This window comes from Pleurodeles waltl, chromosome 8 (assembly GCF_031143425.1).
Source record: "Pleurodeles waltl isolate 20211129_DDA chromosome 8, aPleWal1.hap1.20221129, whole genome shotgun sequence".
Classification (NCBI taxonomy): domain Eukaryota; kingdom Metazoa; phylum Chordata; class Amphibia; order Caudata; family Salamandridae; genus Pleurodeles; species Pleurodeles waltl.
Genome location: NC_090447.1, coordinates 1,385,428,049 through 1,385,443,049, shown reverse-complemented (window position 1 = coordinate 1,385,443,049; position 15,001 = coordinate 1,385,428,049). Strand labels below are relative to the sequence as shown.

The following is a 15,001-nucleotide window of genomic DNA, read 5'->3' as shown; positions in this document are numbered from 1 at the left end:
CCTCTTCTCTCCATGTCTCTCTATCTCTTACTGCAATACAATATCTTAGGCTTTTTCCCACTTTTTCCTTAAGTCACCTATAAAGTGCTACATCTCCTCTTATATGCTTCTGTAACATTAGAATGACCCAGCCTCTCAGAGTCCTCATTTCCACTACAGATCAGTGGTTCTCTGCACGTGTGCATGTCTTCATTGCAGTGGCATTACATAAAACAAGCATTGGCAAAGCCAGTAGGGCTTGCCTAGGCAAGAGTTATGCCTTTGCCAAAGTGATTTAGCCATGTTGTACACCAGCATGGCTGCTGTTCACTGTTCAGCATGGCTAAAAGTTAGCCGCGTAGAGGAGAGTGGTGTGGAGTGTACTAGAGTGGAATGGTGAAGAGTGGAGTTTTGTAGAGTAGAGTGGCAGAGTGTTGTGTTTTGGAGCGGCATAGTGTGGAATCACGCAGAGTGGAATACACTGGAGTGGCATAGACTAGAGTGGACTTGTGTAGAGTGCATTGGTGTAGAGTGTTGCAGAGTATAGTGGTGTAGAGTGCAGTGGCATTGAATTCAGCGGCATACAGTGTTGTGTCATAGAATGCAGTGGTGTAGATTCGAATGGTACATAGTAGAGTGCAGTGACGCAGATTGAAGTGGCGCAGAATAGAGGAGCACCGATTAGAGTGACGTAGAGTGTGGTGGAATAGAGTAGAGTGGCGTAGAGCGATGCTGAGTGGAGTGGCATAAAGTTGAGTGATACAGAGGGCAGTGGCACACAGTAGAGTTGAGTGCCATAGAGTGAAGAGGTGTAGAGTGGTGCAGAGTAGAGTAGCATAGAGCGTTGCAGGTAGAGTATAGAGCCATACAGTGCAGTGGTGTAGAGTTGTGTAACGTAGAGTAGAGTAGGGCAGAGTAGAGTGGTGGAGAGTTCAGTGGCAGTGAGTGCAGTGTTGCAGAGTAGAGTATAAGAGTGCAATGGGAAAAAATGGAATAGAGTGGCGTAGATTACAGTGATGCAGAGTAGAGTGCAGTGGCGTAAAATCCAGGGACATAAAGTGCAGTTGTGGAGAGTGCAGTGGTTAAGAGTAGACTGGTGTAGAGTTAAGTGGCATAGAGTGGAGTGGTGCAGGGTAGAGTGCAGTTGCATAGAGTGGCATAGAGTTTAATGGCATAGAATAAAGTGGTGCAGAGTGCAGCGGCATAGAGTGCAGTGGTACAGAGTAGATTAGAGTGGCGTCAAGGGAATTGGCATAGAGTACAGAGGCATGGAGCTGAGTGTTACAGAGTAAAGTGCATTGGCATACAGTGTATTGGCATAGAGTGCAGTAGAGCAGGGTGCAGTGTTGTAGAGTACAGCAGCATAGAGTGGAGTTGTGCAGAATAGATTGGTGTGATCTACACTGGAGTGGGGTAGAGTGCAGTGGTGTAGAGTAGAGTGGCAAAACCTGCCTTGGCACATAGTAGAGTGTTGCAGGGTACAGTAGATAGGCATAGCTGAAGTGGCGTAGAGTGCAGTGATGTAGAGTGGAGTGGTGCAGAGTGCTCTGCAGTGGTGTGGAGTGGTGCAGATTAGAGTGGAGTAGCACAGAGTGGAGTATTCATGGTGTGGTAGTACACTGCCATTACGGACAACATATTTTCAATTGAAATTACCATTACATTTGCACAGACATATAGTTTTATTAATCAAACTATACAGTGCACAGACAAAAATGTGTGGAAATTGCATCACATAGGGTAATTATTTTTAAAAATCATATTCAAGTATTTGTTTCCAACACACTTCAAAAAAACGAAAAATGTCCTTCATTTGTGTTCCTAATTCTGATATATACTGAAATACTTAAACAGTTCATTTAAGCACTTTCCTAATACCAGTATCCAGCAAGATTGTTACATAAATCCTCTCACTTTGAAGACATAGTAAGAAAAATAATCAAGTGCCCTTGAAAGACAGCGCCTGATATTTGACCTTGATCTTTGAATGCACAGCAAATGTGACAAGATAAGAACACGTTTACAGGCCTATTTACAGATAAGGATAACTCGGAAGGATACTGTGAATAAGGTTTTGGCAGGGGAAGGAAAAAACTTAAGCTGGACAGCCTAACACAAATAAAGCCAGCAAATAGAAAGCAAGAAAATGCGAGTTACAAACCACAAAGCCAATGGCAAGCAATGGGTATAATGCATTCCTAGGTCAACTTTATGAATGTCCCAAAGATGTCTTTAGCAAAGCCCCTGCGGACTGTGAGGAGGGGCCCCTTAGTGTTGTATATGTCAGGGCTAACATTGGCCTTGGGATGAATGGGGGTGTCCATGATGAGCTTGGGGCCGCCTAAGGCGTTGGTCTGTCCTGCTTTATTGAAGTGGCTATTCTATGTTCATAACAGTAGGGGGATGAGCACACTGCATGCCTGCCTGCACCAGTTCTCTCAATGCATTCTGGTAGATGCAGTCCTAAGGCTTGTTTTACTTTAAAGACAGTTCAAGGTCTTCAGTTGATGTGCAGATGTTAGTCTTTCCGATACTCACCAAACTGTGATTTTGACATGTCATTGAAACTTCATTGTTGTCTGAGTTCTAAGCACTACCATTCTTTCTCACATAGTATCTGAGGCACAGGGAGATATTTGGATTTAGCCTCATGTTTTTTGCAAAAGCAGCAATTTGTGAGGGAAAAATTATAGAAAGTTTGTGTGCAGTACATTTCCCTTGCAAAATGCATTTACGAACACAGAAAATCTGCTAGTTTGGTGGGCTGTGCATTAAATGGCAGCGAGGATTGTCTGGTAACAGAGGGAAAGTATTGAAGACTTCAAAATGTCTTCAGTCAATTCAATCAGAATGAATTATATTGTCCACCATTGATTACATATGTATTTATATTGCATCTGCTTAACTGCAGTGAGCAACTTAACAAAAAAGGTATGGACCGTTTGCAAAATGTGTACGTTAAAGTACATATAGAGATGCAGCGTTAAAAGTGATAATGGCCTATAGGAGGGCAAGGACATGCTAGTGCATCAGTAAAGAAAAACGTTCATTTTAACTCACCAGGTTTATTGTTTGAGTCCAATTACAAAACTGGGGCAGGGAAGAGATTGCTTAGTCCAAGGAGATGGGCCTTCAGTGGAAATTCAAATGTTGGCTGGGTGTAGGTGGTAGTTACAGAAGGATGCTGGGAGAGGGATGTGTAGAGGTAGAAGGTTTTAGCCGGGTAGGGGAAGACATCAAGGGTGTATTTCAAGTCAAGTATCTCAGAATATTTCTATTACACAATAATATTCTGCGAGCTAAAGACCTGGAGTTTCAAAGTAATTGTAGCAATGGATGTAACTTGGAATTTCGTTATGGACCCAATTTTATCCTAAAAGTATGACAGTGGGGCAGTCGAAGTATGGCGTGATTTCTAAGGCATGTAGGTAACAACAGATATCTCAAAGTTAGGAGAGTACTTAAAGCCTACATTACACTCACTTACATATTCCAAACAAACATTTACCAGGGAGCAGAGATGTTTCTCTACCTCTAATTGAGGTAGACAATATTGCTACTATGCAGTAATTCACTGTATAACTCCTTCCTTGCTTTTTTCATGAAACTCTAAAACAAAAACAATAATTAAAAGATAGACACTACAAGGACAACAACTTCTTTCAGAAATTGTGAACCATTGCTCCATTGTCTCAGCACAAGTTTGTCAGCTTGATTCAGTGTAAAAGATGCTCAGAGTTCTCATATAATAACATAACCATTGGGAAATTGGGAATGCTCACAGGTATGGTTCCATAGTTCGCAAGGATCAAGGACACAGCAAATGTTTGTGTGTTACCTTTTTTACTGTCCTCGACTTGTTATTTCAGCCAATCTACATTTTCAAATTGTGTATTTATATGTATATATATATATTTATATATACACACATACACACACACAGTTAGGAAAAGTATTTTTTGTTTTGCCAATAACTGGCGCCATTTGACAAATCTCAAACCTAATATGACAATCGGCTCAGCTGCTGTCTTGAAAGTTTCGGGGTGATTTGTCAAATGGGGGCTGAAAAAAAAGGGGAGTCCGAAAACACATTTTCCCCATGTATTTTCTCGTAGGGATTTTAAACACGACTACAGCCCGTACCACTGGACGGAATTACACCAAACTTAGCAGAAAGCTAGCTTTTGGTCCAGAAAGCATGCTTTTTGTGATATGGTGTAAATCTGTTCAGTAGTTTTAGAGATGTTAAAGGGAAAAGAAATATAGATTTATAGCAACGCAGAGGCTCTGCGGTTCCTGGAGCTCTCATGCTGAGATCTGATTGACTGCCAACACCAGGAAGTATTGGCAGGTATTTTGTTACTCGGCTGAGGCTGAATCCTAAAAAAACGTAAAAAAAGAAAAGGGGGCAGGGTAAGAATACTCTGCTCCTCTAGGCTTGGTGATGGTGTCCCATAGGTCTGCGCACAACACAGTGTAACAAAGGTTACAGGGACCTTATAGTTAGGTTCTAAATTTACTTGCAAAAAAACATAGAAATTCAGCAGTTATAGTTAGATTTGTTTCGAGTAGCTATAACTCACGCCCTAAGGTAACTATAACTCGTGCTCTCGCCATGCGCTGCTAATTACGCCAGTTATTGCAGCACTCATGACAACTTTTATAAAGTCAATAAAAATATCAATGAAACATTAGCAGTCATATTATTGAAGAAAATACTGTGCATAGCGGGGGAGCGAGTTATAATTACCTTGGGGCGCGAGTTTTAACTACTCGGAATCACTATAATGGTTTTGTGTGAGTAAATTCAGAAACTTACTATAACATCCCTGTAACATTTGTTTATTTAAGTATCTGCTATCCGTAGCCACTAAACTTTGTAAAAGGGAGGGGGTGCTGCGTGTTCCCCCTCCTTGAGCCTTCTATGGCACCAGGGACCCTATCCCACAGGGTTGGCTCACATCCTGTGTCCTGGGGATCCCATCCCACACACAGCAATTTCCCCGCCCACACCGGCACTGGAGAGGGAGGCCATGCATGCCCCCCACCCCTAAAAAATAAAAAAAATCACCCCTCACAACCTGGACCACCCTGGGGGTTTAGAAAAGAGGTGCAGGAGACCATGCCTCTTTTTTAAAGTTGTACCACAGATGTGCTGCAATATTTTTTAAAATATATATTTTTGGCCCAGTTGGAGGTCCCTTTGGGACCACACCACCAGGCCCAGGGGGTCAGGGTAGCTGTACCCACCCACATTTATGTCTTTTTTGTGTTGTTTACAGTTTCATGACCAAGTCCTAAAATGGCTGCCACCACTTCCTTGTTGAGATGGTGCAGCCATTTGGATCTCACATTGAGCTCTGTTGGCTCCAAAGATCCCCAACCATGTGAAATATACATTTTTATTAACCTTTATTTTTCCAAAACTACTGAATGGATGTACACCAAAACACAAAAAGCACTCTTTCTGGACCAAAATCGAGCTTTCTGTTAAATATGGTGTAAATCCGTTCAGCAATTTGAGCTGTAGCAGTGTCTAAAGATCCTGTGGAAAAATAAATGTGGAAAACACATTTTGAGACCCCTCCATTTTTCTTGACCTCCGCATGACGAATAACCAAAAAACTTTCTATGCACAAGCTAGTCAAAAAGTAGCTCTTTAATGTAAAGTTTCATAGAGATTCTTCAAATGCAGCCAAAGTCATTAGCAACACAAAAAATGCCTTTCCAATGGAAACACGATCCTAACTATACCTACCCAGTGGCTTAATACTTTGGCACCATCTGACAAATCCCCCCAAAAATCTCATCCACCTCAGCTTCTTCCTATAAAGTGGTGTGGTGATCCTTCAAGTGAGGGAAGAGAAAAAAGTGAGTGTGTGGGAGTCACAAAACATGTTTTCCCCATGCAGTTTTTCATAGGAAAAGTAAGCACACATACTGCCAAAGCGACTGAATGATACTACACCAAATTTGTCAGAAAGCTAGATCTTTACCCATAAAGTATGCTTTTGTGTTTTGGTGTAAACCCAGTGGTTTGGAGAAATTGAGGGTTAAAATATATGTATGCAGAAGGAGGGTGGGAGCACACCCCTGTGTCCTGAAAAATAGAGTAAAAAATTATGAGGGCTGAGTATGGATACCCTGCTGTCCTATGCCTGGTGGTGGGGTTCCCTAGGAGCCTTTCCTGGGGCCAAAAACACTTTTTTTTAAAGCTGTACCGCAAAGCCTGAGGACCAGTGGTATATATATTTTTTTAAACAAAAGGCCACCCTTTTTAAATACAAGCCCTCCAGGGTGGGCCACGGGAAGACCCCCGGGACCCCATCCCCTGGGCCCAAAGTAATATTTGAGGAGAGGGACATTTGGGGAATGTGGTCCCCCTCTCCGAGCCATTGGCAGGTGCTGTCCTCAAGTACCAATGTTTTTATGGACAAGAGCCTGCCAGCACCCCCTCCCACAGCTGTAAAATAGCCCCAGGGACTGCATCCCCCAAGACCCGAAGCGAAACAGTGTCCCAGGCACCCCATCCCACGGGTACACTATCTTGCTCCCTGCCGGAAGAGTGTGGGTAGGGAATATAAATATAATTCCCTGCCCATACTTTAGGTAGGAGTAAAAATAAAAGCTGTTTGGCCAGGTGGGAGCAAAATAGTAGAGACAGCCCTGCTGGTACTCAGGATGAGTGCTGAATAAAGAGCCTGTAGTTGTCAGCGCATCGGCATTCGGGCTCACCCCATAACCCCCAAAGTGCAACAAAGTTTTGGGTGCCCGTGCTAATACCAGGGCACCAATGGCTGGCTCTTGCTGGCCTCCAGGATGGGCACTGGCTGGGGTTGTGGGGATCCCTCTATGGCTCCTTGCGAACTGTATATAAAGTGTTGGTGTCCTGAGTGGGACCACCACACCCAAAAAATGGGGGAAACAAAAGAAGAATAAGTGAGTGCCAGGAGCCTCTCATTTATTATGCACTTCTCCTAGGGAAAGAGCACCCCATAATGCCCTTTGAAGACTTTTACATTATATTTTATAACTACCTAACTATAACATAACTTTAAGCTTTGTGCTTGTTTGAGTGTAAAAAAATATATATTCATATATCTATATTTATATATATTACCCAGTGGCAGTTGTTATTACCACGTTCCGATAGCAAATTTATTTTTTGGTTTGCTAATAACTTTGGTGTCGTTTGCCGAATCTTCAAAAAACCTTCTAAAAAAAAGTCGTATCCATCTCAGCATCTTACTGGGACGATTCAGGATAATCTGTCAAGTGTAGGCCTAGAAAAAGGGTAGTCCCAAAAACGTGTTTTCTCCATGCCCTTTTAAAATATAAGTGACCCCGAGTGGGCGAGGGCCAGGGGGGTTGGGGTTAGCACAAGCAATATTCTTGGGGCAAGGGTGTACGGCCCACTCCCGGAGCCTTTGGAAGGTCCCTTGAAACCCTGTCCCCCAGACCTGATTTCATATTTATGGGAGGGGAAGTGAGGGCCTCCTCCCCAAGTCATATGACAACCCTAGGGACCACATACCCAAGGCCCGAAGAGCCAGTGTCTCAGAAACCCTATCCCCCGTGTGACACTGACTTGTTCCCTGCCTGGGAGAATGTGGCAGGGAATGTAAATCCAATTCCCTACCCGAACTCTCTCATGCAGGGATGCCATCTTTGCTCCCATGAAGTGGGGGCCTGATAAAAAGACTGCTCTCACCCTGGTAGAAGCAAAGCAATAGAGCTGATTCTCTCCACACCCAGGATGGATACAGGCTGTTGAGCTAGCAGGGCCCATAAGTACCATGAACCTCCCTTATGGCCTTTAACAATGAACATGTTGTGGGTGCGCGGGATGGCACCAGGGCACCCAGGGTAAAATAATGCTGGCTCCATTTGACACCCAGGATGGGTGCTGGCTGGGGAGCCGGCAGGGGTTTTGGAGGCCTTGGTACTCCCCTGTGGCATCCAACCATGAGCATTTTGAGTGTGCCCTGGGTGGCAACAGGGCATCCACGGTAAAATACTGGCCAACTCTCTCTGGCATCTAGGATGAGTGCTGGCTGGGTAGCCAGCAAGGGCCGTGGGGCTCTCCCCTCACCTCCCCCCCAACATTTAAAAAAGGCTTGGATGCCCCAGGAGCACTGGAGCGCCACATGTTATGGTATGCTATGGTACTGGGCCTAGTTGGACTACACGAAAAACCAGGTTTTCATCTTCTTGCGGAATTCAGGAAGTGAGGGAAGAGGCTATTATGTGCAGTGGCAGGTCATTCCACGCACGCTTTAGGAGCGATCTAGGAGAAGGTTCAACCACCGGAACTCGTTTTTTGCATGCGTGGGATGCATGCAAGTAGGAGTCCGGACAAGCGGAGGTGTCTCGAACATTTGTGAAAGCAGATGCGATTTTTGAGGCCAGTGTTATGCAGTTCGTTGAAAATGTGGGAGCGGGTTTGAATTGTGCTCATTTGTGTAGGGGGAGCCAGTGGAGCTACTTCAGGTGATGTCTGATTGAGTGCGGTGTGGGGGGTTGAAAGTGATTCTGGTCACTGAGTTCTGAATGGTCAGCAGCCTTCTGTGAGATTTTTGTTAATCCCAGCATAGAACATGTTCCCATAATCCAGTTTGCCTGTTACCAGGGCATGCATGACATGATTTTTGGGTGCTGATCCTGAGCCATTTAAAAATCTTCCTTAGCATCTTCAGGGTATGGAAGCATGAGGCGTTGACAGCATTGACTTGGACAGTCATTTTGAGTTTGCTATTGATGATGATCCCAAGGTCCTTGACATGACTAGTGGGGGTGGGTGTTGATCATAACTCTGTTGGCTACCAGGTGGAGTCTCACGATGAAGTACTCTTTCCAAAGATCACAATTTTGGTCTTGTTGGTGTTCAGCTTCAGACAGTGGATCTTCATTCAGTGGGGGACTTCAGTCATGCAGGCACTGAACTTGATCTGGATATTGGGTGTCTTGTCCGTGAGGGAGAGAATGACCTGTATGTTGTCGATGTAGGAGAGGAGTTTGATCTTGTGAGATCAAAATGCTTGCTAGAGGGATCATGTATGCGTTGCAGAGGGTCAGACTCAGGGAGGGTCATTACGGAACTCCGTAGATGAGGATGCAGGTGTGCAAGGTGTCCGGTGCCAGGATAACTGACTCTGGGCCTGATTTAGATCTTGGCGGATGGAATACTCTGTCACAAATGTGACGGATATCCCATCTGCCGTATTACAATTTCCATAGGATATAATAAGATCGTAATACAGCGGACAGGATATCTGTCATACTTGTGAGGAAGTATTCCCCTCCGTCAAGATCTGAAGCTAAAAACCAGGTTTTCATCTTCTTGCGGAATTCAGGAAGTGAATCCAGCCCTGAATGCTTCTAGTCAGGAAAGAGCAGATCGATCGAAGTGCCTGTCCTTGGTTTCTGATATTGTGTAGACATCGGAAAAGGGTGGGGTGGAAGACCGTGTCAAAAGCTGCAGAGAGGTCCAGGAAGATGAGTTCCACTGTATCTCCTCTGTCCAAAGTTATGTAGATGTTATCTGTGGCGGTGAAGAGGGCAATTTCTGTGAAGTGATTGAGTTTGCAACCAGACTATCATCTATAGACCACAGTACCTAGATCACGTTCAGTGCTTGACTGACTGAAATCCATTGCTGGATGAAGACCAACTGAGGTCTGTCTGGTCTGGTTGCAGGCTGAAGTTACTGTAAATGATAGTGATTTTTTTGCTGAAGAACTAAGAGGGATTGTTGGAGTGGTCCTGTGAGGGGGTGATCGAGTTGAAGGCATCTACTAGTGAGGTGAAATCCTTCACAATGATGAATATTTCTTTGCTTCTGTTGGTACTGGCATTGATGCAGTCTGCCAAAGTGTGGTAGTGTCTAAGGACGGAATTAAACCTGCTTCTGTCTGTATTATTCTGTCTTATTCTCCATTGGTGCTCCAGTTGTTTGCTGTGGCGTTTCATCACTCTGTGTTCCTCCATGTAGCAATTCACTGGGGGTCCAGGTCTTGTTGTATTGCTCTGTTTGAGCAGTGCCAGGGAGTTGACATAGGAGGTGATCCAATTGTTTAAATTCTTTTTGGCTTTGGGGAGGTTGTCTATGTGTTCAGGTTAGTGGGTGTTGAGAGCAGTGTTCCAAACCTTTTTAGTGATGATGTTCCAGTTTCTGTGGTCTAGTCTGGATGGTTCACGTCCATTGGACTGGGATGCTGAACTTGATGAAGGCATAGTCTGCCCACGAGGCTGGTGTGGGTTCATCGACTCTGATGTTTTCCAAGGTGGTGAAAACAGGGTTTAGGTGGTGTCTGGTGATGTGGGTAGGCCCCTTTGCTCTTTGGGTAAGGCCCAGGCTCCCAAGATCTTTGATGATTGGTTTTGAATTGGGGTCGGTGTTGTCTTTCAGATTAAAGCTCAGGACTCCAAGTAGGATACAATTTCTAGCGTTGAGGGTGAGTGGTGCAACAAACTCCTGATGGTGTTCGTGAAGTTAATGAGTGGTCCTAGTGCTTTGTAGATGAGAGTGCCACTTAGAATTAAGTTGTTGTGATGTAGACCTTGAGCAACAGGTGTTCCATGTTGGAGGATGATGTGTCTGTGGAGGTGGTGCAGCTGACGGTGTTCTTGTGGATGATGGCAATTCCGCCTTTTATCTTGAGAAGTCTGTCCTGTCTGGCGATCTTGCAGCTGGGGGATGGCTGTGGCGATGTCAGGTGCCGAAGCAGGGTTCAGCCACCCACATTGCAGCTACCATTAAGTAGGTCCTTGGTGGGAGGGGAGTAGTGATGTCACATCCTATAAGTAAATTGTCCTTACCTTTTATGTGAGCATGCAGTTTGCACTGGTTCTGTCCAGGGGCCCTTCATTGTGGGTGAGGACACAACAGCATCACTGCCTGCAGTCATTTTGTTTCCTGTATGTCGCGAATTGAAGAAGAAATTCTGGACCAGGTCCTGCACACCAGCTCCTGGCATACACCAAATGCAGGAAACATATACAAATAACACAAAAAGAAGACTAACTATTATGCTTTTAGATTTATTATATTGTTTGCTCATTTTTGTTCATTCATTTTTTAAGACTTTTACTGCAAACATATTTTTTTTGTCCCAATTCAAGATAGCCGACCTTTTCTTGATTTAGGTCACTTTCTTTTCTGTATTATATGAGTAGGTCCACGAGAAGTCCAGTTGCAGAGACATTGTTCCATTCCATTGCTTACCCCTGTTATCTGTGGTTCTCTGCTGTCTCCAGTCTTCTTCACTATCCTCCTTCCTGTTTATAACAGCATGAAGGTTTTTTTCTCTGGGTTACGCTTTTTCATTATTGCTGAGTTGTTCCTGGAGCATTATCAGACTCTTGTTACAACCTGGCATCAGGTCCTAAGTATCTGGAGATAAACAGCCTTATCTTCATGTGAAGAAGCATTTGTCAGCATCGCCAGAAGACCAGATTTTGACACTTCCTGTGCAGATGGATGATGAAAAATTCAGTGATATCATTTCCTGCACATATGGTGATGGAAATGATTTCTCTTGTTTTGCTTCTTCTTTAAAAGACAATTATGGCAGGAAACTAGAGATGTAATTCCCTGTGCAGATGGATAATGGGAAATCCAGTAATATCACTTCCTGTGCAGGTGGATGATGGAAATGAGTTGCCTTCATTAGCTCCTTCTTTCGAAGACAGAACATTGGCCTAATTTAGGCCTTAATGGATGGGCCACATTCTGTTGACCTAGAGACACAAACCTCTGTCAAACGAGCAAAGAATGTTTCAGATGATTCAGGCTTTCACACTGCAAAATTGGGGCTTTTTCCTCTGAAGCAGTTGCAGGTCGTGAGCTGTTCTGAGGGGAAAATGTCAGTGGTAGCTTGGTGGAATTGCTCTCACGAACTTGAGTACTGTAGTTTGAGCAGATCTATTAAAAGGATGTATGATGGAACAACGCATGCGCCAACCACGCATGCCTGAACAACGCAGTTGCAACAATGACTGCGTTGTTTCCACGAATGCCTCTACCATGCATGCCTTTACAACGATGTTTTCGTTGTAAAGGCATGCCTAGTAAAGGCATGTGTGGAACGGTGTGCGTGATTTTTGCATACCACCCAAATAAACACAACTACCCCAACCCCCCGGCCTGCCCTAAAATAATAACTACACCGACCCCCCCACCTGCCCTAAAAACTGCCCCGATACCCACCACCCATCCTGAGCCCTAAAACCTAACCCGACCCCCCCACCCACCCTAAAAACAACTGATCCCACCCCAAAAATAAAACTACCCTGCCCCTATAAACAAAATTACCCCGACCCCCACCCTAAAAATAATACTACCCCGACCCCCTCGCCCGCCCTAAAAATAAAACTACCCCAACCCCCCCCACAAAATAAAACTACCCGACCTCCCCATCCACCCCAAGAATAAAACTACCCACGCCCGTCCCTAAAAGCTAACCCTATACCCCCACCCACCCTGAGCCCTAAAACCTACCCCAACCCACCACCCGCCCGAAAAACAACTGATCACACCCCCAAAAATAAAACTACCCCACCGACCGGGTCCTACACCGACCTCCCACCCCTGCCCTAAATACAAAATTACCCGACCCCGCCCCTTAAAACCTAACCCCACCCCTCCTGCCCTAAATACAAAATTATCCCGACCCCCACCCCAGCACCTAAAACCCACCCCTACCCACCCTAAATACAAAATTACCCCGACTCCCTCACCTCTGCCCCTAAAAACCCACCCCCCACTCGCCCTAAATACAAAATGACCCCAACCCCTCACCCAGCCCTTACAAACCCAAACACAAAATTACCCTGAATCCCCCACCCCGCCTCTGAAAACCCATACCCCCCACCTGCCCTAAACACAAAATTACCCCTACCCTGCCCCTAAAAACGAAAATTACCCCGACCCCTCACCCCGCCCCAAAAACAAAACTACCCCAGCCCCACTTACCTGACCGCGTCCTTTCCAGATGCTGACTCTCTTTTTCTCTGTATTAACCACTCTGTGCGTTGTTCAGGACATGCGTGGTTAAGGCAGAGAAAAGGGAGTCATTGTTAATGCAAGCACGGTTCCGCTTGCGTTCACAAAGTTGTTGTGGTTCCGTCGTCGTTGTTCCGGATGTTTACTGTATTAAAACTGTTCCTACCACTGGTGATTTTTCTTCTGCCAAGCTAGGGAGATTTTGGTAGTTGTTTAGTAAGGTTTTCCTTGGCGCTCACATGGCACAAAGCATTGCATTGATTTATTTACAATTATAAAAGCCGAAGGGCGCAGTGCAAAATTGCGCAGCACCTTGCGAGCACCCACACAACCCTTAGTAAAGCTAGGCCTCTTCTGTGCATGACTGCTGTGATTATCATAGCAGACTTGTACAGAAGGGGCACTGTTAGAAATGGTGATGCAGCAGCCATTTCTTCTTGGCAGCTGGTCCAACCTCATTTCTGGTGCTATCGCCTCTGCCACATCCGTTTTCCACGTGGTGGAGCCAGAGGCTCCTTCACCATCTGAAACACTGACACTTGCTTCACTTGCCGGGAGGTGGGAGAATGAAGAGGTGAGCAGACAGGACGTCTGCGGTTTGTTGTGCACCTTCTGTTACCATCTTCTTCTAGATCCGGACTGAAGGCTGCCTGTAGAGGTAGGCCCCATCCCAGGTCACCCTTCTTTCATTAAAAAAACACGTTATTTTGGCAACAATGGTCCCACATTTGGTGTGAATTCAGGTTAACTTTTTTTCCAAGATGGCACAAAATTGTTTTTGGACTGGGACAAGTCTGTCTCCATGTTGTGGTGTCTGCTAAGAAAGGAGAAGTGCTTTCAGAGCAGATGTCATCTGTCACTCAGACATTATGTTTAAATGAATAGGGTTTGGAAGAAATTGGCGCAGGTCTACTGTATGAAGTCTACCTTCGTGTCTGTGCTGGAAGTCGCAGGACATGTTTTAGTTAGGCTTCTTTGTGAACTTATCAGAATGAATGTGTGCAATCTGAGCATATTTTGTTTACTTTTCAGATCTCATCCTGCCATCCTCCTATAAGTTGTAAGACCAGGAGAGAGACCCCTGAGTCCTCAGTTCATGGAGTGAGACATGGACCTGAGCGAGAGCTGGATTCTGGACGAAGTCAATTGGTTGGCTCAGATTGGAATACTCCCCCATCCCGGAAGCACAAGAGAAGGTTCGGTGCTGTTCCATTTGGCCATACCCTTGCTTCTTGCTGTAGAATGAAAGCACAATCCATGTCTGGGTACACATACATTTCCACTTATTAATTGGAATAGTGCTTTAGCACTTAATGTAGCCTATCTCAGCGGATCTTTCACCTAACAAAGCCACAGCACTGCGAGAGCTGAAGGGCATTTGCTCCCTAACATAACATCTGGATTAGACACACAACACCCTAAGCTACAATGTTCTAGACAGAAAGGGAGAGGAGCAGTGCTGGGGCGTGCGAGGGGCAGGGGTAGACACATTGCACTAAAATCTACAGCTGCTTTAAAGGAAATCCTTAAATTTGGAAGCTAGAAAATCTAGAAACATCCAGCCAGGGCTAGCCCAAGCCTCCTAAACATGAAACATGCCACACAATCAACTCTCACTCTCTACCAAACAACAACATGAAAAGCTGCCATCAAGCGTCAGCCCCTACCAGTACCAAAAATGCAATCCACAAATCCACATGCATAGAATATATTACTACTTATCGCCCCCGCCTATGGGGCACTGGTAACTGCTTCATAGACTAAGGCCAAACCTCCTTTGTTCGTAGCATTGTATAGATAAACCCGTTTCCTAATTATGGTAAATCCTTGAGGGCATTTTCCCATTACAGAAAAAAGAGTGCAGAACAGTTGGAGCATGGGTGTGTTTTGCTCCGATTGCCTCTTGTATTTTGCCTATTTGCCCAAAGTAATTCCTTCCCCCTGAAACTGAATTAAGTCAATGTAGGATATTATTCTGTGCAATTGAGGTCATCATATTAGCTCACTCCTTTACGTTGG

General features: G+C 44.9%; 1 protein-coding gene across 2 annotated transcripts in view; it reads left to right on the top strand.

Moving 5' to 3' along the window:
* The window catches only part of AMOTL1 (angiomotin like 1), a 294,817-nt gene that overhangs the window by 6,049 nt on the left and 273,767 nt on the right, over nt 1-15,001 (top strand). Inside the window, exon 2 of one of the 2 annotated variants that reach the window (XM_069202417.1) lies at nt 14,015-14,178. In XM_069202417.1, coding sequence (XP_069058518.1) covers nt 14,091-14,178 — 88 coding nt within the window. In that variant the 5' untranslated portion in view covers nt 14,015-14,090. Of the gene's footprint in view, nt 1-14,014; nt 14,179-15,001 lie in introns of those variants that run through there. The other variant, XM_069202419.1, reaches the window with a different exon arrangement.